The sequence below is a fragment of the Narcine bancroftii genome, chromosome 4 (assembly GCF_036971445.1).
Source record: "Narcine bancroftii isolate sNarBan1 chromosome 4, sNarBan1.hap1, whole genome shotgun sequence".
Classification (NCBI taxonomy): domain Eukaryota; kingdom Metazoa; phylum Chordata; class Chondrichthyes; order Torpediniformes; family Narcinidae; genus Narcine; species Narcine bancroftii.
The window spans coordinates 238,977,696-239,001,821 of NC_091472.1; the positions used below are offsets into that span (position 1 = coordinate 238,977,696).

Below are 24,126 nucleotides of genomic sequence, written 5' to 3' on the forward strand. Positions count from 1 at the left end.
GAATAAGTTTAAGGTGAGGGGACATATTTCAAGGGGACCTGAGAGGTGACATTTAACACAAAGGGTAGTAAATATATGGAATGAGCTGTCAGTGGTAGAGTTAAATACAATTACAATATTTAAAAGACATCTAGGCAGGTACATGGTTGGGAAAGGTGAGAGATATGGGCCAAACAAGCCAATACAGGCAAATGAGACCAGCTCAGCAAGACATCTGTTTGTAAAGATGGATTTTGCTGTATAACTCTCTGACAATTATATAAAATTGTGTTCAAGAATTTCTTAATTATTACTCCAAAATGAAGCAAAGATTAAAATGTATCAGAAAAGGGATATTGCATAGGATTTCCTATAGTCTAAGACTAATATCTTGAAAAGCTTTAGCCCCAACATGTAAAAAGTGAAGGACTTCACGATTCAAACCCCAGAGGAAGTGGATACTTAGGTTTAACAATTGAATTCTAGAGGCAAAATTCTAATGATATTACTGTGCCATATTTATGGTGTCTATCAGTTGGATTAAGAAAATGGATTTGGAACACAAAGATTTAGGGCACCATGTTGGCTTAGCAGTTAGCACCAAGCTGTTAACAGCATCAGCAATTGGGACTGGGGTTCGAATCCCGTGCCGTGTCTAAATGTTTGTACGTTCTTCCCATGTCTGCATGGGTTTTTCCTGGGGGCTTCCAGGGTTTCTTCCCAGAGTTCGAAGCATTTCAGGGGTGTAGGTTAATTGGGTGTAAATTGGGCGGCACGGACTCGTGGGGCGAAATGACCTGTTACCATGCTTTATGTCTAAATTTAAAATTAAAATTTTATTTAAAATTTAAATTTAATTAAAATGCAATGCATTGTCCCCTAGACATTTCAAAACCATGTGAAAAATAGTAAGGTATAGTAAGGTATCATGGGGTTTAGATGCTTGTTTTTAGAATAATATTTACATAGGATAAAGTTGTGCAGTATTGGGGGTGATTTATTAGCATAGATAGAGGGATTGAATTTAAGACCTGGGAGGTTCTGGTGAAACTGTACAGGGTTTCTGATGAAACCACACCTGGAGTATCTTATACAGTTCTGGTCTCCTTACCTGAGAAAGAATAGACTGGCTTTGGATGTAGTGCAGGTTGATTTTCATTGATGCGGACAGATGTTAAGAACCAGACAGTGTTTAATTTTAAAACACAAATTTTATTTCTAATTCTTAAATTAGTCTTAACTTTTAAACTATCCTTAACACTAAATCTATCCCCAGCTACGTGTGTGCGCGCACGCACGTGCTATACCCACATCATTACAGTCCAGGCCAAAATCTACAAAGTTACTTCAAAGTTCAGTCTTTAAATTCAGTGTTGAAGTGTAGGCCTTTGAAATTTGGTGCCCAGAAATAATGGTGAACTGATGGGAAGACTGGAGTTGTGGCTGCTACAGATTCACAAATTCTTCTTGCATTGCCTTTGTAGAAATGTCCATCCACAGAAGCTATGGTCATAGCACTCCTGGTCCATATGTAGGCAAGACTCAAGCTGGGCGGCCTTCACAAAGCTCTCAATTCCCTGGCACTGGTTCTCCAAGTAAATTCACTGCTAGTCACACTTAAAATGAAGCAGTATCTCCAAGTGACCTCCACTGTTAGTCACAATCAAAATGAAGTAATTTACTTTACTTTACTTTACTTTACTTCCCAAAAAGACCCTCCTGGCACAGGTCTATCCACCGAAAAGGCACGTTTTGCTTTGAATTTCACAAAATTGGTTGGCCACAAGAGTTGCTTCAAGGAGCTGTTTTCTCTCCAGCAGTCAGCAATTACAATCTGGAACAGACTGTGACAAACATTCCCTCAGTTCTTCCAATGTATCAAATTGTCGCTGGGCTGTGGCTTGTGTTGTGCTTGTGTGAAATGTTAACTATGACCATTCAGTCCCTCCTGTGATAATCCCATTTTACTAAAACAGGAGCTCGTAATACAGAGCAAAAGTGCTCATCGAAGTGATTTCCCAGTCTGTGTTCAGTCTCTCCAGTGTAGAGACGGCCACCACAGAAGCACAGGACACTGTCGATGACTCCCGCAGATTTACAAGTGAGGTGCTGCTTCACTTGGAAGGCCTGTTTGTGGCCCTGAATGATGGTGAGGGAGGTGGTGTGGTACAAGTGTGACACTTCTTACAGTCACAGGGGAAGATGGTAAGGGGGAAATTAGTAGGTATGGATGAGTGGACAAGGAAGTCATGGAGAGATCAGCACCTATGGAAGGTGGAGAGTGGAAGATATGTCTGGTGATAGAAATTGCAGAGGATAATATATTGGATGAAAACACTGGTGGGGTAGTAGGTGAGGATAAGGGCAATCCTATTTTTGTTACATCTCTGAGCAGATAGGACCAGAGGAGATGAGCAGGAAATGAAGGAGATACGGGTAAGGGCTGAGTTGGAAGAAGGGAAGCCATGTTTTCTTGTGAATCTGGACTGGTCATCAACTTCATCCGGTGCTTCCATTTGGCCTTCTCTCCTTCAGAGAGTCTAAATGCAGACTGGGGGATCGTTTCGTTGAGCATCTTCGCTCTGACTGTAGCAATACCATGGATCTCCCAGTTGTCAACCATTATACTTTTACACACTGTTCCCACATCAACATATGTTTCCATGGCCTCATGCGCTGGCAAACCAAGGCTTCCTGTAAATCGGAGGAGCAACACTTAATATTCTGTCTAGGCATTAACATCATTCTCCGGTTTCTGTAAGACCACTCCAGTCTCCTACTTCCCCATCCCTCTGCCGCCTTTCCTCCAACTCTCCATCTCCTTCCCCTCTCCATTCAGAGCTATCTTCTCCCCCTATCACTTATCAGCTTTTTTTTCTCTTGTGCACTTGCACCCATATCCACCTATGACTTCTTGCATGAGACCCTGTGCCCTTCACCCTGCCCCTCCTCCCACCATGTTATTCAGGCATCTACCTGCTTTTTGCTTGTACCTTGATGAAGGGTTCACCCAAAATGTTGGTTATATTGGGAACATGTAGAACACTGCGTTGCTGAGTTTCTCCAGCATTGTTATGTAAAATGCCAATGCTTTCTGCTCAAGATGGCTGTGTGGCTTTAAATGTTGAATATATTCAAGTCAAAATGCAACTGATGATTGAATATTCAAGAAATTATGGAATTACAGAACTAGTGCAGGAATATGGTGCAGGGGGGAATAAAAGAGCAGCCGTAATCTTAGTGAATGGCCAACAACTGCTTCTGGTGCTTATATTCTTGTGTTTGTAAAGCAGCTGTGGTTTTGAATTTATCTCAAATAATGGTTCATCTGGTAACTGCATGTATTTTCAGCTCTAGCAAGTGATTCTTTTTTTTTAACTAGTACAGGTGTTTGAAGAGGCCAGAATGCTTCAGGAGAAAATAAATAAAATTTGCATGTTTGATTGTACAGCAATTTTTTAAATTTCCACATTAAGCAAAAATCCATCCAAGTAGGATTGATGATGTTATTTTTTGCAATAGCATGCACAAAGATGTTGAACTGTTTGGACCCAACCATCTTCAGAATGCTCTTATCAACCAAGGCACAATGTCAATTACAAACCAACTCCATCCCTGTCTCCTTTCCTTTCCCTCTGTCTCCTTTCCTTCAGCTCCACGTTTACACAGCCACCTTGCCCTCCACCAAATAATTCTCACCTTTCTTCTCCTGTCCACCTATCCATGTCCAGTTATGGGCTTTTGCCTGTTGGTCTGTGCAGCTCCCCTGCCCTTTCTTCCCTCCTCCCCTAGCCTTTTTATTCAGGCAACTGCCTGCTTTTTGCTCATTCCTTGAAGAAAGGTTCAAGCCTGAACATTGGCTATAACGTCCTATGGACATGCGAGACATGCTGTGTTTTTACTACAATCACAGCATCTGCAGACTGTTGTGCTTCAATTCATAAATTGGGTCTGCTTTCATGTAGTTTAAGGACATAATTATACTTGAAACTTACAAAAGGGTTCCAAACATCTACTATTTCTACAACACTTAGGTTACAGCCTGATTAAGGTAAAACTTTGGTTATGCCAGGGAGTGGTCTATAACACTGAGCCCAAGAAGACAGAAGGAATAATTCTGAAACTATAAGGGACACAGGCACATAAGGTGCAAGTGTGGTTTTGTGATCAGCTTGAGGTTTGTTTTACTTGGTTACCAGTGCTCTTTATGTTTTAAAACTCACTTCTTTCTTTTGTTAGACAAGTAGTTTTTTTTGGGAAGGAATATATGGGTCGGCACAACATAGAGGGCCAAAGGGCCTGTACTGTGCCATATTATTCTATGTTCTATCTTCAGAAGCAATAAGCCTGAAGAGAAGAAAATGAATGAATTAGTGTTGGAATCGTGTGGCTGACATATCACACACTTTTAAAGCAGATCTTGATTCTCAGTTTTGATACGTCATTTGTCACTTAACAGTACTCAAAGCACGTGGCATCTTAGAAAAGATAACAATAAGACCAATTACTGGACAACTTCTGAAATCTTCATCCAAGGAAAGATAAACATAACCTGATAAAAGAGTTCTGCTAACAATCCCAATGTTGTTTAAGAGCAGGAGATAGGCTCTGGATCATAAGACATATTTAAACAAACACATTATATATTTTGGCCAGTGTCATTCAGGCTGATTTAAGAGAAGGAGATTTGAGAGTAGAAAATGAAATCTATATTGCAGCAATTACAATAGAATTTTGCCAAACCTCATGTTTTTGACACAACTAACAATGGAAAAGTTAAAATAATTGTTGGGAACGTACCAAAGGCAAAATTAGCAAATGGGCATTACTTATACATCGTAAGACCATTCTGTAATATAAATTAATGAGGGAAGAAGTCTTGGCTGATAACAAGAGCAAGTCTGCTATGGTCAAAAAACAGTTAGTTTTTGCTTTAGTCCACCACTGAGCCGATATTCACAATTGATAAAATATATTAAAATTTATACTTGATGATTGAGGGCCATTAAAATAAGTATTAGCATTGTATATCACTCTTATAAAACTTTGCAAATGACATTGAATGAGTCATTTTCTTGGAATATACTCAAAGTTAATTCTTCATTAACCAGCACAATGATGTATCCAGCAGTTTTGACACCATCAGATGGAATCTGCTGTTCTCGGCTCTCAGTTGGCTGCAAACATTGGCTAGCTACTGGAAGAAGAGCAGCAGGGAAAGGTGAGTGGCAAAACAAAATTGCTTCTCTGAAACCATTTATTTTGTTTCTTTAGTTACTGAAAGTTCAGTACCAGAACATCTTTGATTTTACAACCTGGGCCTACTACAGAATAATAAGCTAATTGTTTTAATATGTTGAAGAGTGAGCTAACCTTTCGAATCAAGCTCTGTCATCCATAACTTCATAACATCTATTAGCATTGTCTTTAGAGTGTCAGATGATCGGACTAATTTTAGACTGAGATGAAATGAAGGCTATGTCAATGTTGAGAGGAAGGATCATTATCCTGTTTGTATTGAAATTTTCTGATTTCAACTTTTTTCAATAAAATATTCTGTGCCCATTATTTTTGATTCATGTCAACTGATGTAAAAACACTCAGGTTTTTAAAAAGTTCCCATTGGTACAGACTTTTTATCTGTTGGGGTCTTTTTTTTCTCTACTTATGCTATTTTGTTGTTTATTAATGATAAAATCTCATGCAAAATACTTTTTAGCTGTTCAAATTCAGAACACAATGATCCTTGAATTGTCTTTCAATTATCTTACTTGAATTACATCAATTAATTACATCAGCTCAAAAATCTAAATTTGGATGATTTATTTGCACAGAATGAGCGTATGCAATTAAAATAAATAAACTGTTCAGCAGGCTGAACAGCATCTGCGAAGTGGGTATTGAAGTTTTCACATCGGTTGTAATGATTTGGATGAAAGGTCATCAACCCTAACCCTAACCCTAACCCTTAACCCTAACCCTAACCCTAACCCTAAAGTTCTTCTATATCCACAAATGTTCTCTGATCAACTGACAACTTACAATATTTTGTTTTTATTACTTCCAACACCTGCAGTGTTTTGTTACTGGGTGTTAGCTATGCAGCAGTAGACTTAACATCAATGTTAAATGAAATATTTGAACAAATATATTTGAAATTGTTATGTGCACCTTTAACTAGAGATGAACAGGTAAAAATGCTTAAAAATAAATTATTGCAGTTTTAGTAAATTTCATTCTGAAAATATATTAAATACCATGAAGAATAATTTCTTCGGTTCATTTTTGAAACGAGAACAAATTGAATTTCGAAGCACCCTCACCTATTTCACTGAATTCTCCATTTCACTATCTTTGATCCCTTATACAGTTCAAATAAAAGTGAAATAATAATGAAAAATTCTGGCAAGGTTGGGCAGAGCAATGCTATGATCATTATTGTTTTAAACGTTCCCCTGCTAAAATTTGGTGTAGTTAAAATATCTCATTCCCCAGAACCAGATCTAGCGATGTTCCTTTCTCAGTACATCAAGAACATACTGCTCCACAAATTTAGTCTGGATACATTTTATCACATTCATTACATTACTGTTCCATTTTACACTTGAATAACAAGTCCTTCATTCTAATAATTCAAGTTTTAATGCTTATGCACCTCTGTTCCTCAACATCTCTCTGATTCATGTATGACCTATAAAATGAACCCAGAGTGTAAAGTCCCCTCTGTTTCTCAATGCCTCAGCTTATGAGGGCAAGTATATGAAATAACAATTTCATCATCTTATCCATCCGTGTTGCCACTCTCAGAATCCCTCGACCAAATTTCCCACCATTAATGTTAAGCTCATCAGCCTGTAGCTCCTTGGCTTGACCTACTGCCCTTCTTAATAAAGTCACAATATTTGTCACTCTCCAATCTTCCAGTACCTCATCCACGGCTAAAGGGGATGCAAATATCTATTCCATAGCTTCCCACAATACCCTAGGATAATCTTGCTCGAGGTCTGGAAATATATTCTCCTCAGAATTTTTAAGTCCACTAGAATCCCTTCTATATTGTTAATATGTCCCAAGGCATTCATTATCCTCAATCCCTTAGTTCTCATGAGCCCCTCCACAGTAAATACAGATGAGAAATACTAATTTAAGATCTCACCCATCACCTGTGGATCTGCATGGAGATGATTACGTTGACCTTTAAGGGTACCTAACCGTTGTCTCCCTACTTAAGCTTTAAACTCTTACACTTTGGATTCCCCTTAATGTTGTCGGCCAGAGGAATTTCACCTACTTTTTTTTTGCCCTACTGATTTCTCTATTGAGCTTACTCCTACATACCTTATATTCCTCAAGGGTTCATTTTGAGCCCAGTTGCCATTACCTGACATATATGCCTCCTTCATTTTCCTGAGAGCTTCAATAACCAGTCAACTGTGCCTTGGGCAGCACAGTTAGCCTTCCAATTAGCACACAACTACTACAGTGGCAGCGACATGGGTTCAAATCTGCCACAGGAGTTTGTACTGCCCAGCTTTTCCCTGGCTGTTCTAGTTTCCTCCCATCATCCAAATATATATGGGGTTGGAAGGTTAATTGGGTGTAACAGGGCATTCAATGGCCAGACTGTGCTTCTACTATGTTGTAAATAAATAAATAAAACCAGGGTTCCCCAATTCTGCCAACTTTGCCTTTTACTGTAACATGAACTCGCTGGCCCTGAACTCACTTTAAAAGCCCTCCCCCACCCCTTGCCTGTAAACAGCCTTTCGTATCAACCTATGCAAGTTCCTGTTCTATGCCGTCAAATTTAGCCTGAGTCCAATCTCGAACTTCAACATATAGACCACTCAAACCTTTTCTATAATAATCACAAACTAGTAGAATATGTTCCCCCACTTCACCCCTAATAGGAAGTCTAGAAGGACCCTTAACAAACTGTTAAAGAAACATTCCTGGATCTACCTAATAAATTCCACCCTGTTGAAGTCTTTTGCTGTGGGAAAACCAGTCAATATGAGGAAATTTAAAATTACTTAAGTACTCACTGTTATGATCCTATTATTTTTACTGCTAACTGCAATCTCCGATGGATTTGCTCCTCTAATTCCCATAGACTATTTGGGGGTGGGTTTAAAATGATATTCCATTAAAGTCATCATCCCCTTTGAGGGTGACCTTGCATATAAAGCAGTCCAGAGCTACAGTCTAGCCTTCCAGGTTCATCTAGCAGAGATACAAGACCTCTTAGTGTACACCTTAGTTTATTAAAGCTGTCTTATACTCGCACTGCTTTTGTGGTTATTGTCCGTACACCCTTCTTATTTTTAAGTTCCACTCAAATAGCGTCATTGGAAGATCCTCTGAGAATATCCTGCTATGATGTTCTCCCTAATCAAGAATACAACTTGCCTTTCTTTCTTATCTCTTCCACTATGTGTTAGCCATTTTGTACATGGCTATCCCAGTCCCAAGTTTCATCAGGTTTCTTGCATTAAAATAAATGCAGTTCAATCTATCATATTTTCTTTGTTCCCTAACTTGGCCATGCCTATCTTCTCTACTGAAATTATTTAACATTTAGAACGTAGGACATTACAGCACAGTACAGCCCCTTCGGGCCATGATTTTGTGCCGACCTACATAAACTTACTCAAAATCTAAACCTCCCCTACCTCATAAGCCCTATTTTTCCTTCAACCATGTGCCTGTCTAAGAGTCTTTTAAATTTACTGATTATACTAGGAACACATTCCAGGTACCCACTATTCACTGTGTAACAAAACTATTCATGACATCTCCCCTAATCTTTTCTCCCCTCACTTTGTACAAATGTTTGCTACTCTCACCCCAGGAAAAAGCTGCTGGCTATCTACTTTATCTATGCCTGAAAAACTCAAGATCTGCTAACCTTGCCTTATAAGTTCTCCAATCAAGACAATGTCCTGGTAAATATACTCTGCATCCTCTCTATATCTTTCACATCCTTCCTGTAATGAGGTGACCAGAATTGAACATAATATTTTAAGTGTAATCAAACCAGTTTTATAGAGCTGCAACATCCTCAACTCTTGAACTCAATCCCCATACTAGGGTCAGCACTTCAAATTTTTGGGTGTTAACATCTCTGAAGATCTTCCCTGGGTGCTCCATTTTGATACAATTGTGAAGAAGGCTCGCCAGCAGCTATACTTCGTGAGGAGCTTGAAGAGATCTTGCATGACCAAAGACTCTTGCAAACTTTTACTGGTATATTGTGGAGAGCACTCTGACTGGTTGCATCACTGTATAGTATTAAGGTACCAATACACAGGACAGGAAAAAAACTACATAGTTGTGAACTCGGCCAGAGACATCATGCATATCAGTCTTCACTCCATCGAGGACATCTACAAGAGGTGGTGTCTTTAGAAAGCAGCCTCTATTCTCAAGGACCCTCACCTCTCAGGACATGCCTGCTTCACACTGCTACCATTGGGAAGGAGGTACAGGAGCCTGAAGATGAACACCCAGCGGCACCAAGACAGCTTCTTCCCCTCTTCCACAGACACTACTTCATTTTCACTTTTGCATTACCAGCAATTAATTATTTTTAAATGTAATTTAGAGAAATATTTGCACTTAATGCTGCCAAAAACAACAAATTTCGTGACATGTTCATGACAATAAATTCTGATTCTACTAATGAAGGCCAGCATTCTATAATCCTTCTTAACTACCCAATCAACCTGAGCAACTACCTCAAAGATCTATGTATTTGGACTACAAGGTCCATTTGCTTCCTGTTTATATTCTCTTGTAACCTACGACAACCTTCTGCATTATCCACAACACCTCCAACTTCTGTGCCATCCGCAAACATATTGACCCATCTCTCTACTTCTTTGTCCAGATCACTTATAGAAAGCACAAAAAGTAGGGGTCCCAGAACAGATCCCTGCATATGTCCACTAGTCCCTGACCTCCAGGCATAATGTGTTCCATTCACCACTATCCTCTGCTTCCTGCAGGGAAGCCAATTCTGAATCCACACAGCCAAGGTTCCGTGCCTCATGACTTTCTGGCTCAATTTTCCATCATCCTCACTATTGCTTTGAGTCCCATCCTCTGCCTCATTTAAAACCTTCTGGGTAGTTCTAAGCAATGTTAATGCTGCCTCTCTAAATTCAAGTCAAACTTGACCCCCCCCCCCCCCCCCCTCCTTATACAGGTCCCACCATTTCTGGTAGAAAATTCAATGATTCATGAATCTGAAGCCTTCACCTCTGCACTAACAAATGAGTCACAAATGTAACCTTCCTACATTACTAGCTCTTGACACAGGGAGTAATGCTGAGATTACTATGCCAGAGATTCTTTTTCTAAACTTACTGCCTAACTCCCTGAATTCTCTTTGCAGCACCTTATCTCTCTTCCTGCTTATGTCATTGTCACCAACTTGGACACAACTGCACAAACTGTCCTTTCATAATGTTCTCAGCCTAATCCCTGACTCTGGCATGAGGTAATCAACGCACCATTCTGGAGTCTTGCTTGCAACCACAGAAACATCACAACATCTTGCTTTGATTTTGCTCTATCCTTATTACAGTCTTCTAGTCAGAAAAATACCCTGTCTCCTGTCACTGTCGATTTTGGATCTACCATGTGGGTCCTCAAAAAAACCTTACTGAAATCCATGTATACCACATCTACAGTAAATCCTCCACCAATGTTATTAATTAGAAAATTCATATTTGTGAGGCATGATCTCCCCTGCACAAATCTACAATGACTTCTCCTCACCTACACAGACCACAAACCACTCACCCATATACTGATTCTGGTCTTAGAATCTTCTGCAACAACGTCCCTACCACTGATGTAATCTTCATTGGCCTGTAATGTCTAGGCTTATCCTTGCTGCCTTTTTAAATAAGGGACATTAGCTATTCATCAGTCTTTTGAGGATAGGAAAGGGTTAGAGGGATATGGGTCGAGCTCAAGCTCAAGCAAACAGGACTAGTTCAGAAAGGCAACTTGGTTGGCATGGATGAGTTGGTCCAAAGGGTCTGTTTCCACATATACTGCCTGTGGCTCAAGGAAATGAAAAACAAAATCTGTCAGAATCTCAGCAATATCCTCCCTTGTTTCCCTTAACATTCTGGGATTGATCCCTTCAGGATTTCTCCACCCTAATGTGTGCCAATATCTTACTCTTCCTCTTTCTGAAACAGACATGCTCCTGCATATCAGTATACCATCTCTTAACTCTCCTGCCTCCAAATCCTTTTACCTGCTATCAAGGAAGAGGTTCCTTTAGAATAAAAACTCTCACATTCTATTAATTTTAAGTAGGTGCTCCCTTATTTACGAATGGTGATCCTAATTCTAAATTCCCTCACAAAAAGAATGGAACTACATGCACTTATCAACATTACTCAAGATCTTGTATATTTTAACCAAATCCTTCACTCTGCTATACAGCAGTTGAAAGCAGGCCCAGAGAGTCCGACCTTTCCTTACTGGAAAATTTGTCTATTATGTACGTAGATTTGTTAAACCTTCTCTAAACTATTCCAGAGCATTACTATCCTTCCATAAACATGCATGTTAATATTATACATAACATTCTGGATGCTCTTATCAATGGCTTAAATAGATAAAACCACAATATTTAATGATCAGAAAATCTACTAAAGTACCCATACAAGTATGAGACGTGGAGGTTAATGCTTTTAAGCATGTTTAAGCTTTGCAATGATATGCAACAGATTCCACATTCTAACATTATGATGTAAATGTTCAGTGATGATTTAGTATTACTTCTGGATTTCATTTAAGAGCACAGAGACAAATATTTGCACAGCCTTCATTGTTGCTAAATAATAGATACTGTGGCACTATAATAGAAGATAGAGAAGCAGAATTTATTTCACCTGCTGTCACTTCATCTCGAGCAGCCAATTTTCCATTGATTCCATTTGCTTTTGTCACAGTGTAGGCTGTTTGACTTCCATTCTCCGTCTCTGCTGGGTGCTCTCTGAATGAGTAGCCATTTTCAGTCCTGGATATGCATTCATCCATAGCAGTTTGCTCTTTAAAATCTGCTGGAAACTGGTGTGGAGCAGCTTCAAGGACAGTGTGTGAGGCCCTCTGTGGTGCATTCGGCTCAGACTTCCTGTCATCTGCCATTCTTCTTTGGTAAGCTCACAACTGCAATTAGGATAATTGTACAGGTTATTAAAGAAGAATGTTAACAATGAAAAGCATCATAATTATTCTCCCTCAGTTTTACATTTAGATAATTTCCACTTCAAGAAGTAACACTCTATCAGCAAATTGGAGAATCCCTTCTGTCATCATTTAGCCAATAGCATCAGAATTTGTTAGGCCTTGCAATTGAAACACAATGCTTTCGCGATCAATGGAGAGTGATTTTGTCTCTGGTTGAAGGTACATTGTCACCCCACCCACTCCCACAGAACAAGATATCCAACTTCATATAAAATGTGCTTTTCAAAGAGATAAATAATTAAATAGATTGAAGATGTTGGGTTTGTACATTTATTTCTACAAAAGCAACTTCTTCCATCTTTGCACAAATTGTACATATTCTCAACATAGAAAAATACAGTTTGGGACCAACACTTTTTTCCTTTATTTGCCCGTGCTCCACAGTTTTAAATTTGTAATCAAACAATTCACATGTAATTAAAGGGCATATTCCAGATTTTATTCAAGGTTACTTGTACACATTTTGGTTTGATCATGCAGAAATTACAGCGCTTTTTATACATAGTTCCCTCATTTCAGGACCCTGTAACGTTTGGGACATTTGGCTTCAAAGGTGATTATTCAGGTATGTTTAATTGCTTTATTGGTGCAGGTAGAAGAGAGCCAGGCTCACTTCAAAGCTTTTAATCACTTTTGTCATCTATAGTTGCCATTTTTCAACATGAGGACCAGAGTTGTGTTAATGAAAGTCAAAGAAGTCATTATGAGATTGGAAAATAAAACAGTAAAGAGACACTGCCCAAACTTTAGAATAGAAATACAGAGGCTGCATGCAAGATGCAACCCACAGAAAGGGTGGCCAGATTACAGTTTGCCAAGACATATTTAAAAAAGCCTGAATAATTCTGGAAAAAGGTCGCGTGGACAAATGAGACCAAGATTAACCTGCATCAGATGGCAAGAGCAAAGTGTGGAGGTGTAAAGGAACTTCCCAAGATCCAAGGCATACCACCTTTGCCATGGTTTGCAACTTGCCTCTGTATTTCTTATCATGGAATCTTCTGTGGAAAATAGTCATTCACAGATCCACACTTGCCTCCTGAAGTATTTCCGATCTGTCATACATACAATTGGTGATTTTTCTTCATTCTGATGAGAATTCCTGCTATCAGCAGTGGAGGTCTTCCTTGCAAAGCCAGTCCCTTTGTGATACTGAGCTCACCAGTATTCTCTTTCTTTTTAATGATGTTGATTTTGGTAATCCTAAAGTTTGGGTTATAATCTTGTTTTTCAGCCTCAAAATGGCTTCTGTTATGTACCCAGACAGTAGCAATAGAAATTAGCCAAGACCATGTTATATTTAAAATAATATTTTAATTTATTAATCACCAAATATATAACACCTTGTAGTGGGCCAAATCGCCGCCCCAGTCATCTGATACAAGATGGCACGGGATCTCCTTTCCTTCCGAGAGGCCCGAGGTTGGCGACACACATTGCCCAGGGAACTGCGCCTCTTCCGTGCTGCGTGCTGCTGGACGGGGAATGATGTCGCGACACACTGACGTCACTTACTAAGGACAGTGCGCCCTCAAAGGAAGTGAGTGGTCCCCTCGAGCAGAGCGAGTAATTCAAAATAAAGTTCAGTTACTGGTTCACCTTGTGCTGTGTGGACGTCTCTCATTTTGGTAACGCTGCCATTCGCAGACACTACAGTGTTGACCCCGACGGTTCCAACATCTTTCGAACCCACTTCAAGCATGACAAAATGCAGGATGCTACTACCGCTATAGTCGCAACAGCTGCAACCAATGCTGTGGGTATGCATTTGCTGCCCTTCTGGGAAATCAGGCCAGGAATTTGTTACAACTGGGCAAGTCACAGTTCCAGATCAGGGGCATTTTCTCGGAGGACACCAAGTTCTGGCACGTCATCGCCACCCTGGATAAATAAGCTCCTTCGTGGAAAATCCTCCTATGGAGTGTAAGGACAAACAATTCCGGCGTTTCCTCCTCAATTCCCTGGAACTCAGCATGCCATCCGGAAATGGTGGCCTTGACAGACGGACACAGAACTTGACTGTGAGCTTTTGGCACTGTACCTGACAATATGACATTTCCAGTACATGTTAGAAGGAAGGGTTTTCATCACCTACACAGACCACAAACAACTCACCATACACTCAGCAAGGTCTCAGATCCGTGGTCTGTGAGACAACAATGACACCTTTCCTACCTTTCCAAGTATTCAACAGATATTCGCCATATTGCAGGCAAATCCAACGTGGTGGCCGATTTCGCTGTCCAGACCAGCCATCGTTGCTAACAATGCTATCAAACCCCTTCGGGGGGGTCAGTCGTTCAAAGTGACCTTCCCTTTTGGTCACAGTCTGGTACACTAATTCCCCTTCAAAAGTGATCGTTCCTTTGGCCATGGTGGGGTATACTCATTCTCCTTACAGAGAGAAATCAGACAAATTGTCCTAACAAGAGGACATGAGTTAAGAATTAAGGGGCAGAGGTTTAGAGGTAACATGAGGGGGAACTTCTTTACTCAGAGAGTGGTAGCTGTGTGGAATGATCTTCCGGGAGAAATAGTGGCGGCGGAGTCAATTGTATTATTTAAGAAAAGGTTGGACAGGTATATGGATGAGAAGAAGATGGAGGGTTATGGGCATTGTGCAGGGAGGTGGGACTAGAAAGGGGTGTTTGGTTCGGTGCGGACTAGAAGGGCCTAATGGCCTGTTTCCATGCTGTAATTGTTATGTTATGTTATGTTACCATACGAGGCCACTTCAGCACATATCCCTTCAAGAAATGCTTCTCCGAATGCTGCTTCCTTAAAATGGCCTCTGATCAAACAATGTTTCTTTCATGTGTTGGTCACATGGTGTCTGCACCTGTGTTCCTCTCTTCAGAAGCAGTGAATTAGATTTTTAGTATAGTGTTTTTTTTATCTTTCTTTTTAATATAACATAGATTTCAGTACTAATTGTATTGCTATACAAATTTGTTCAAACTTTATTTTATTGTTATGTACCTAATGAACATTTATTTGATAAAACCAGTCTCCAAAGCTTTCAGCTTGATTTGTTCTCTTAAAGTGACAGTCCCACTCAAATAAAAATGAACTGGGAGCACGTAATACTTTTTTGACAAGAATGGAAACTACAGACTCCAATGGTAATCATAAGCTTTGAAGCAAGCCTAGCTCTCTTAACCCTGCATCAATGAATCAATTAAACATTCCTGAGTATGTACAAAAACCTGTGACGCCAAATGGTCCAAACATTATGGTGCCCTGAAATGAGGGGACTATTTATAAAAAGTGCAGTAAGTTCTACATGGTCAAACCAAAGTGTAAATAAATAACCTTGAATAAAATCTGGAATGTGCATTTTAATTATATCTAGATTGTTTGATTACAAATTTAAAACTGTGGAGCACAGGGGCAAATAAAGGAAAAAAGTGTATTCGTCCCAAACATTTTAGAGGGCACTGTATATCCACTTGCTCCCCCATATCAATTGCCTTGTTTAACAAATAAATGGTTGCTCAACCAATCTCTCCTCATTTTTTCTTGTTGTTTCTTTTATTAGCATCCAATGCATATAAAGGTAGAGATAAACAGAACCACAGCAAATCTCCATAAAATTTACTTACTTTGCAAATAGAGCACTGGAAATAAGCAGGTTAAGCACTATTTTTGCCCTAAGAAATCCAGCCTTAATGTTTGGCTTGGTTGTTTTTCAGTAAGGTTTGATTTAGTCACTCCATCTCTTGTAACATTGTAGATTAATTGATTAGAAACCATAATTCATCATTATATTGATCATATTTTCATTGTCAGAATTTCTATCCTTTGAAATTAATATTTGTGTCATGTCTTTCAAGAATTGTCTTCTGTGAAGACACACAACTTCCATGGGTTACTTTGTAAAGCTGAATATTTAAGGTTATTTCTCCTTTATTTCAGATGCTGTCCAACCCATTGCATCTGTCCAGCCACCATTTTCATTCCAGCATCTGCAGTTTGTGTTTCTCACAAAAAGGTTTATAACTGGTGCAGAGCAACATGAAATGCTTCAATTATTAAGCAGCATCTCGTGGCAATTTACAAGTCACCATCCAATTTGCATTGTGATTACAAATTGGATTAATCCAGAAGCTTGTTTAATAAACAAGGACCTTGTGGAGTTTTATTGTGGAACCATCATACATTGCCATCTGTTGGTAGGAAAGATGAATGCAATAATTTGTTGAATCAATAAAATACAAGTAGTCCTTGACTTCCGACCTACGTGAGTTACGTCCACCTGCACATACAACCAATTTTTTTAAATTAGAACTACTGAACAAGTACGTATTTTGTATTAAAAGTACTGTATACAGTGGTGCCCATTCCCTGCAGCAGCCCTAAGTCCCTGCTCCCCGTGGCAGCTCGAGAATTCTGCTCCCTAAGGCAATCTGAGGTCCCCACTCCCCATGGCAGCCTAAAGTCCACGCTACCTGCGGCAGCCCGAGGTCCCTGCTTCCCATGGCAACCCAAGTTTCCTGCTCCCTGCGGCAGCCCGACGCCTGAGTCCATTGACTTCATTATTTTGTAGACGTTCATATGTTGAGTATCTTTATTAAAGGTATTGTACTGTACATATGTTGACATTCTTCATTAAATGTTCATTTATTGAAAAGTCATTTTAAAACTTGCTTTAAGACCTCGTTAATCCATGCGTGGTGGAGAGAAACTGACTTACGCCCAATTCGAGTTGTAACCACGGTTCGGTCCCAATCACGGTTGTAAGTCGGGGACTACCTGTACTGCAAATGGCTAATGAAAACTAATGAAGAGATGCAGGAGCAAAAAAGGACATTTTTGTTGGGGGAAGGGGGGGGGGGGTGTTGAATTCAGTTCACATTTAACAAAGAGTAATTTATCCAATTTATAAATGGAAAATTTCAAAAATGTTGACTGAATTTAAAATAATTTTAAGTCAAATGGAATTAAGTTAGATTTACAATTAAGAACAACCTGAGTGGTGTTTAGTTCAATATCAAAATCATAGGGAAAACAGAAGATCAAAAGATGTTATAAACACTTTAATAAAACCCCACAATGCTGAAGTGGGGGGGGGGGGGGTGGGGGGGTGCAAGGAGGGACACAACATTTGGAGAATGAGGATATGGCTTAAAATCACAAATAATATTCACTTCTTTTACAACTAATGATGAAAGTAAGAATGCAGATGTTTTGCAGAAAAACTGAGCAATTGTAAGATGGCTCAAGGTGGCACGGTTAGCATAGAGTGAAACGGTTAGCGCAGGGGCAACATGGTTAGTGCAGGGGCGACACGGTTAGCGCAACGTTGTTACTACACCAGTGATCGGGACCGAGGTTTGAATCCTTAAGGATCCTTAAGGAATATAAAGCAAGTAGGATATAACTAATACAGGGAATTAGGAATCAGTTTGCATTAGTATTTCCCAAGAAGATCATTGAGGAGAGTTAAGTGTTTGCTAATATTCTGATGTCAAGGTGGTGATGGTTTTCGATCTATTTCATATCATTAAGGTGAATGACCCTCATGCATGACAAAATTTATCATGTTATTGAGAGGGACAAGAGACGAGATTGCTGTGGCTTTAATGGAGACCTTTGTAATCTCTCTAGCCACAGACAAGGCTCCAGAGGTCTAGGGAGTAACCAGTGATGTTCCTTTGTTTAAGAAGGACAGCATGAATAATGTGGCACTTAGCACAATGCTATTACAGTGCCAACAATTGAGGTCCAAATCCAGCACTTTCTGTAAGGAGTTTGTACATTTTCCCCGTGAATACGTGTGTTTCTCCTTGACCACACAGGTGCTCTACAGATGTACAAATTAGTAGGCTAATTGATCACACAGGTGTATTTGTGCGACATGGGCTTGTGGACTGGAAGGCCTTGTAAAGGGAATCAGCCCTACATCAGTGGCTGGGAATCTACAGACAAAGGTTCTCAGGAATAGGATTTATTTACATTTGTAAAATCATGGAGTTATAAGGGATAGTTAGCATGCTTTGTGCAGGAAAGTCATGTCTAACAAAATTGATTGAATTTTTGATGAGGTGACAAAGATAATTGATAAGGATAGACCAATGGATATTATCTATTGGAGTAAAAGAAGGCATTAGGAAAGTCCATGGTAGATTAATCCAGATGGTTAAAGCACATGGGATCAACTCCCAAGACTGGATTCAAAATTGGCTTGGCCATAGAAGACACAGGATAGTTGTGAATGGGAGTTTCTCTAACTGGATGTCTCTGACTAGTGATGTTTCATGGGGATCGTTGCTGGAACCTCAGTAGTCTGTAATGTATAATAAATTATTTGGCAAAATTATAAATGGGCTGATTTGTAAGACTGGAGATGATATAACAATGGTGGAGTTGTGGACAGTGAAGAAGGTTTGCAAAGTATAGAGGAGCATATCAATCAGTCAGAGATATGTTACAGCATCAGTGACCAGAGTTTGAATCTGGCATTGACTATAAGGAGTTTGTACGTTCTTCCCGTGTCTGCATGGGTTTCCTCCCATGGGAGTTACAGGTTAATTGGATGTAATTGGGCAGCCAGGGCTTGTGGGCCAGAAGGGCCTGTAACTGTGTTGTAAGTCTAAGTTTTAAGAATTTTAAAACAAATGGAGATTTATAATGCAAAATGTGAAATGTTACCCTTTGGAAAGTTAACTTAAGAGGAAAGTATTACAGTAGTAGCAGGAATTGAACTGGATTAAATGCCTAACGTACAGAGTGAGCTTGGGGCGTGACCATAACTCCTTGAAAATGGCAACACTATTGATAGAGTTGTGAAGGAGGATTGTGGCATGCCTTTCCTTCATAGGTCGGGCATTGAGAAAAAAGTTAGGTAGTCATGTTGCACGTGTATAGAACTTTGGTGAGGCCACATTTCAAGCATTGTGCACAATTCTGGTTGCTGCATTACAAGATGGATGTGAAAGCTTTGGAGAGCATGCAGAAGAGGCTCACTGGAATGTTGCCTCAATTGGAGAGTATCATCCATAAGGGGAGTTGGAAAACTTGGACTGTTTTCTCTGAAGTGGCAGTGACTGAGGGGTGATTTAATAAATCAGTTTTTATTTTTACATAGAATCTAAGGTACCTGGAATGTGCTTCCAGGGGTGTGATGGAAACAGACTCAATGCCAATATTCGAGGCATTTAGACATTAGGCATACATGAAAAAAACAGAAAAAAGGAAGAAAAAACCATTGGCAGACAATTGAGCCTAGTTTAATTTGGTATCATGGTTGGCATAAACATCATTGGCTGAAAGGCCTGTTCCTGTATTATTCTTGCAAATATCTAAGACAGAAATAAAACTGCTGAAAACTCTCAATAAACCATCAGAATTTAAATCTTGCTGCCTTGGCAGAGCACCCAAATACACTAAAAGATTTATCCCACACTGGTCACACTCTATTCATCTCCTCCCATTGGGAAGTAGATTCACAAATGTGAGAGCATGCAACACCAGATTCAAAGACAGCATCTTTCCTACTGTTATCAAACTCTTGAATGAACCTCACAATAGTAAAACTATGTCCACTTTCATTGTACCAACTGATGTCTCTCTGTCGGTCTGCAATTCTGTACTGTGATTTATTTGTTCTACTATGTTTGTGATGTCTAATTAGATTGCTTGCTAATCAAACTTTATCACTACATCTCAGTACATGTGGCAATAAACTTGAATTTTCCCACTTACAACTTTGGTTTGATTTTAGTGAGCAAGTTAAAGCCTATTTTGAGCAGAATTCTTTCTCTTGATCATATTTAACCTGCAATTATTTCAATTCTGATGAGGAGTTAAACGTGGGATCTATAGAGAATGGGGCTGGTAAATTAAGAATAGCAAACAAGGAAATGACAGGTAAGTTGGATAAATTTTGGCATGTCTTCTTTGTGGAGAATATTGTCAATACCTCTAACATATTAGATGGGATAATAAATAACATGGAAGAACATAAAAATACCAATGACAAGAGATAAAGTATTAGAGAAACTTGGGACTTAATACCATAAGATGTAGGAGCTGAAATAGACCATTCAGCCCATTGAGTCCACTCTGTTATTCCATTATGAGCTGATCCATTCTCTCATTTAGCCCACTCCCCTGCCTTCTCCCCACAATCTTTGATAGCCTGACAAGTCACAAGATGGATTGTATGCTGATGTTTTAAGCAAGTGGCTGAAGAGAAAGTGGACTAATTGGTTAAAGAGTCTCATAACTCGCTGAACGCTGGGAGGGTACCAGAAGAGAGGAAAAGAAAAAAAAATGTTACTCCATTATTCAAAATAGGAGAAAGGCAAAGACAGGAAACTACAGCAATGTTAGTTTTACAGCTATTATTGGCAAAATGTTAGATTCATTAATCAAAGACCCCAACAATGAAGACGCTGTTTACATCCGGTACCGCACGGATGGCAGTCTCTTCAATCTGAGGCGCCTGCAAGCTCACACCAAGACACAAGAGAAACTTGTCCGTGAACTACTCTTTGCAGACGATGCCGCTTTAGTTGCCCATTCAGAGCCAGCTCTTCAGCGCTTGATGTCCTGCTTTGCGGAAACTGCCAAAATGTTTGGCCTGGAAGTCAGCCTGAAGAAAACTGAGGTCCTCCATCAGCCAGCTCCCCACCATGACTACCAGCCCCCCCACATCTCCATCGGGCACACAAAACTCAAAACGGTCAACCAGTTTACCTATCTCGGCTGCACCATTTCATCAGATGCAAGAATCGACAATGAGATAGACAACAGACTCGCCAAGTCAAATAGCGCCTTTGGAAGACTACACAAAAGAGTCTGGAAAAACAACCAACTGAAAAACCTCACAAAGATAAGCGTATACAGAGCCGTTGTCATACCCACACTCCTGTTCGGCTCCGAATCATGGGTCCTCTACCGGCACCACCTACGGCTCCTAGAACGCTTCCACCAGCGTTGTCTCCGCTCCATCCTCAACATCCATTGGAGCGCTTTCATCCCTAACGTCGAAGTACTCGAGATGGCAGAGATCGACAGCATCGAGTCCACGCTGCTGAAGATCCAGCTGCGCTGGATGGGTCACGTCTCCAGAATGGAGGACCATCGCCTTCCCAAGATCGTGTTATATGGCGAGCTCTCCACTGGCCACCGTGACAGAGGTGCACCAAAGAAAAGGTACAAGGACTGCCTAAAGAAATCTCTTGGTGCCTGCCACATTGACCACCGCCAGTGGGCTGATAACGCCTCAAACCGTGCATCTTGGCGCCTCACAGTTCGGCGGGCAGCAACCTCCTTTGAAGAAGACCACAGAGCCCACCTCACTGACAAAAGGCAAAGGTGGAAAAACCCAACACCCAACCCCAACCAACCAATTTTCCCCTGCAACCGCTGCAATCGTGTCTGCCTGTCCCGCATCGGACTTGTCAGCCACAAACGAGCCTGCAGCTGACGTGGACTTTTTACCCCCTCCATAAATCTTCGTCCGCGAAGCCAAGCCAAAGAAAAAAAAAAAAAAAAATTGGCAAGATGTTAGATTCATTAATCAAAGAATAAATGACCAATCATTTTGGAAAGATGAATATAATTAAACTGGCTTTATGAAAGATAAATCATGTTTGGGAAATTTGCTTGAATTCTTTGAAGCTGCATTTGGGAGATGTGATGGTGGGGTACCTGTAGAGGGAGGATATTTATATTTTCAAAGGCTGATGCATAAAAGGCCCATGGTGTCAGAGGAAATATGTTATGACAGACTAAAGATTGAATGTCTCATAGGAAACAAAGAGTCAGAATAAATGGGTCCTTTTCAGGACAGAAGGAAGTATTTAGTGGAGGTCCACAGGGATCAGTTTTTGGCCTGCAATTATTCATGGTTGACAATAATGACCTGGAGGAAGGAACAGCATTGTAAAGTTTATTAATTTGTCAATTACTGTAAAAATAGGTGGAAGTGCATGTTGTGATGAAGATACTGTGATTCTGCAATGAAATGAGTGACTGGACAAACATCAGGCAAATGTAGTTTAATGTGGGGAAGTGTTTGTCAGATACTTCAATCAAAGAAATCAAAAGGCAGAATATTACTTAAATGTAGCTAGAATACAAATTAGTGAAGTAGTGAGAGATCTTGGTGTTCTAATGCATGAATCAGTTAGTTGGCAAATCCAACAAGTAGTTAAGAAGGCAAACAGCATTTTAGCCTTCAAAGGGATTGGAGATTAAAATAGGTTTAAGTGCACATGGTGCTCTTGAGGTCTCACCTGAAATCTATTCACATGTGATCCTGTGTTACAGCAGTTCAGGTAACAAAAATTTGCCCTTCAAAAATTCACAAATCATATTAAAAAAAATCTGGGATATGGTATAAAAATTTCTTCTCACAGAACGTGCATGACAAATTTTATTTTATTTTCAGCTAGCAGTCCTTGACATGTGTGCACACAATGTGTGGCTGCATGTTACATAAAATCACAATATGGATTTTTTTTGGAAAGTGTAAGGTAAAACATCATGAGATGGGAATGTGTAGGGAGTTACCCTGTACAGGGCAGTAACAAGAAGGGGAGGTGTCCTTGTACTCCTGTTAGGTAAAACATCATGAGATGGGAATGTACGGGGCAGTAACAAGATGTGAATGCATCCTTGTACTTACAAGATAAGAGAGACATTGATGGATTGAGAGGCAGGAAGCTAGCAGGGAAAGGATAGCAACAGTTTTAGTCATTGGACAAGTAATGATATGATGATGTTCTAAGCACATATCCAAGGGTATAAAAAATCACCATTTTGCTGATAACGGCAGAATGCATTCTCCGACTAACATGTTTAGTCGCAAGTGTTACAATCCGGTAATAAAGAACAAAGAACCCTGATTTCGACTCAGCCTGGTGTTTGTCTCACTCATTCATGAACAAAGCAGACCTAACAAAAGGTAATTCCACCTTCATCCTCCCACCCCTAGTAAAGCAAGAGTTGCCTGTAGAGTTTGGCATCTTTACCAGAAAAAAAATGATAAAGTAACATTAATGATAGTATTAGGAACCAGAGTGAGAACAATGAATTTCTAGCTGGACCTCAAATAAACTGGGTTCATACATGATATTTTAGTGCAAGTCAAGCTATCATATAAATAAAAAGTTTACTTTTAACACATTTGAGATTTTGAAAGGCATGGGCAAGAAAATTTAATCACAGAATTATTTATTTTTAGCACGAAGAGTTACCACCGGCATCACTAGTGGGGTGCGGAGGGTGTGAACCACACCGGGTGACACCATCAGAGAGCGTGACACCAAAATGACAGTCTATAAAATTTTTGTGCACTGTTTCAGCAGAAATTTATTATTTTTTAATAAAAATATCCCTGTAGTTAGTTATAACAACAAAAACATTTTTCATAAATCCAGCTACATGTATCTGCAAGGCTAAAACTCTATGCTAATTTACTTTTCAAACCTTCTGATGTACTCCAGTCAGGGCTGTCATTATTATCCAAATACAATGACGCTTTGAAACACGTGGTTACGTTTGCATGCGCTACAAGCAAGCGCTGTTGTTTGCGTCGCTACTGGTGTTTTTATAGTCACTGCTTTTGTCAAATTTTCTGGTGTTTTAGCTACAATATTGTGGTAATTAATATTTGTGAACCTATATCAATAACATTTTTGAGAACGAAGTAGTAATTAAAGGAAAAGAAGGAGAAAAATCAAAAAGGCTTTAGTTCAGTTACTAATAATATTGTAATTCCATGTAGAAAGATTTTACAAAACAATTTTGAGGTTAGTATACCAAGGATTCTGTATGATCTGGTACGAAAGGAGGTCCTGGGGGCGGGGGGCGGGGTGATACTATGAGTTACCATACAGGGTGACGCCAACCTTGGTGATGCCA

The 24,126-nt window shown here is 39.8% G+C and overlaps 1 protein-coding gene across 1 annotated transcript in view; it reads right to left on the reverse strand.

The window, feature by feature from the left end:
* LOC138762445 (microtubule-associated protein 2-like) overlaps positions 1-24,126 on the reverse strand; it is a 434,932-nt gene that overhangs the window by 116,086 nt on the left and 294,720 nt on the right. Inside the window, exon 4 of the mRNA XM_069936203.1 lies at positions 11,895-12,171. Coding sequence (XP_069792304.1) covers positions 11,895-12,150 — 256 coding nt within the window. The 5' untranslated portion in view covers positions 12,151-12,171. The remainder of the gene's footprint in view (positions 1-11,894; positions 12,172-24,126) is intronic.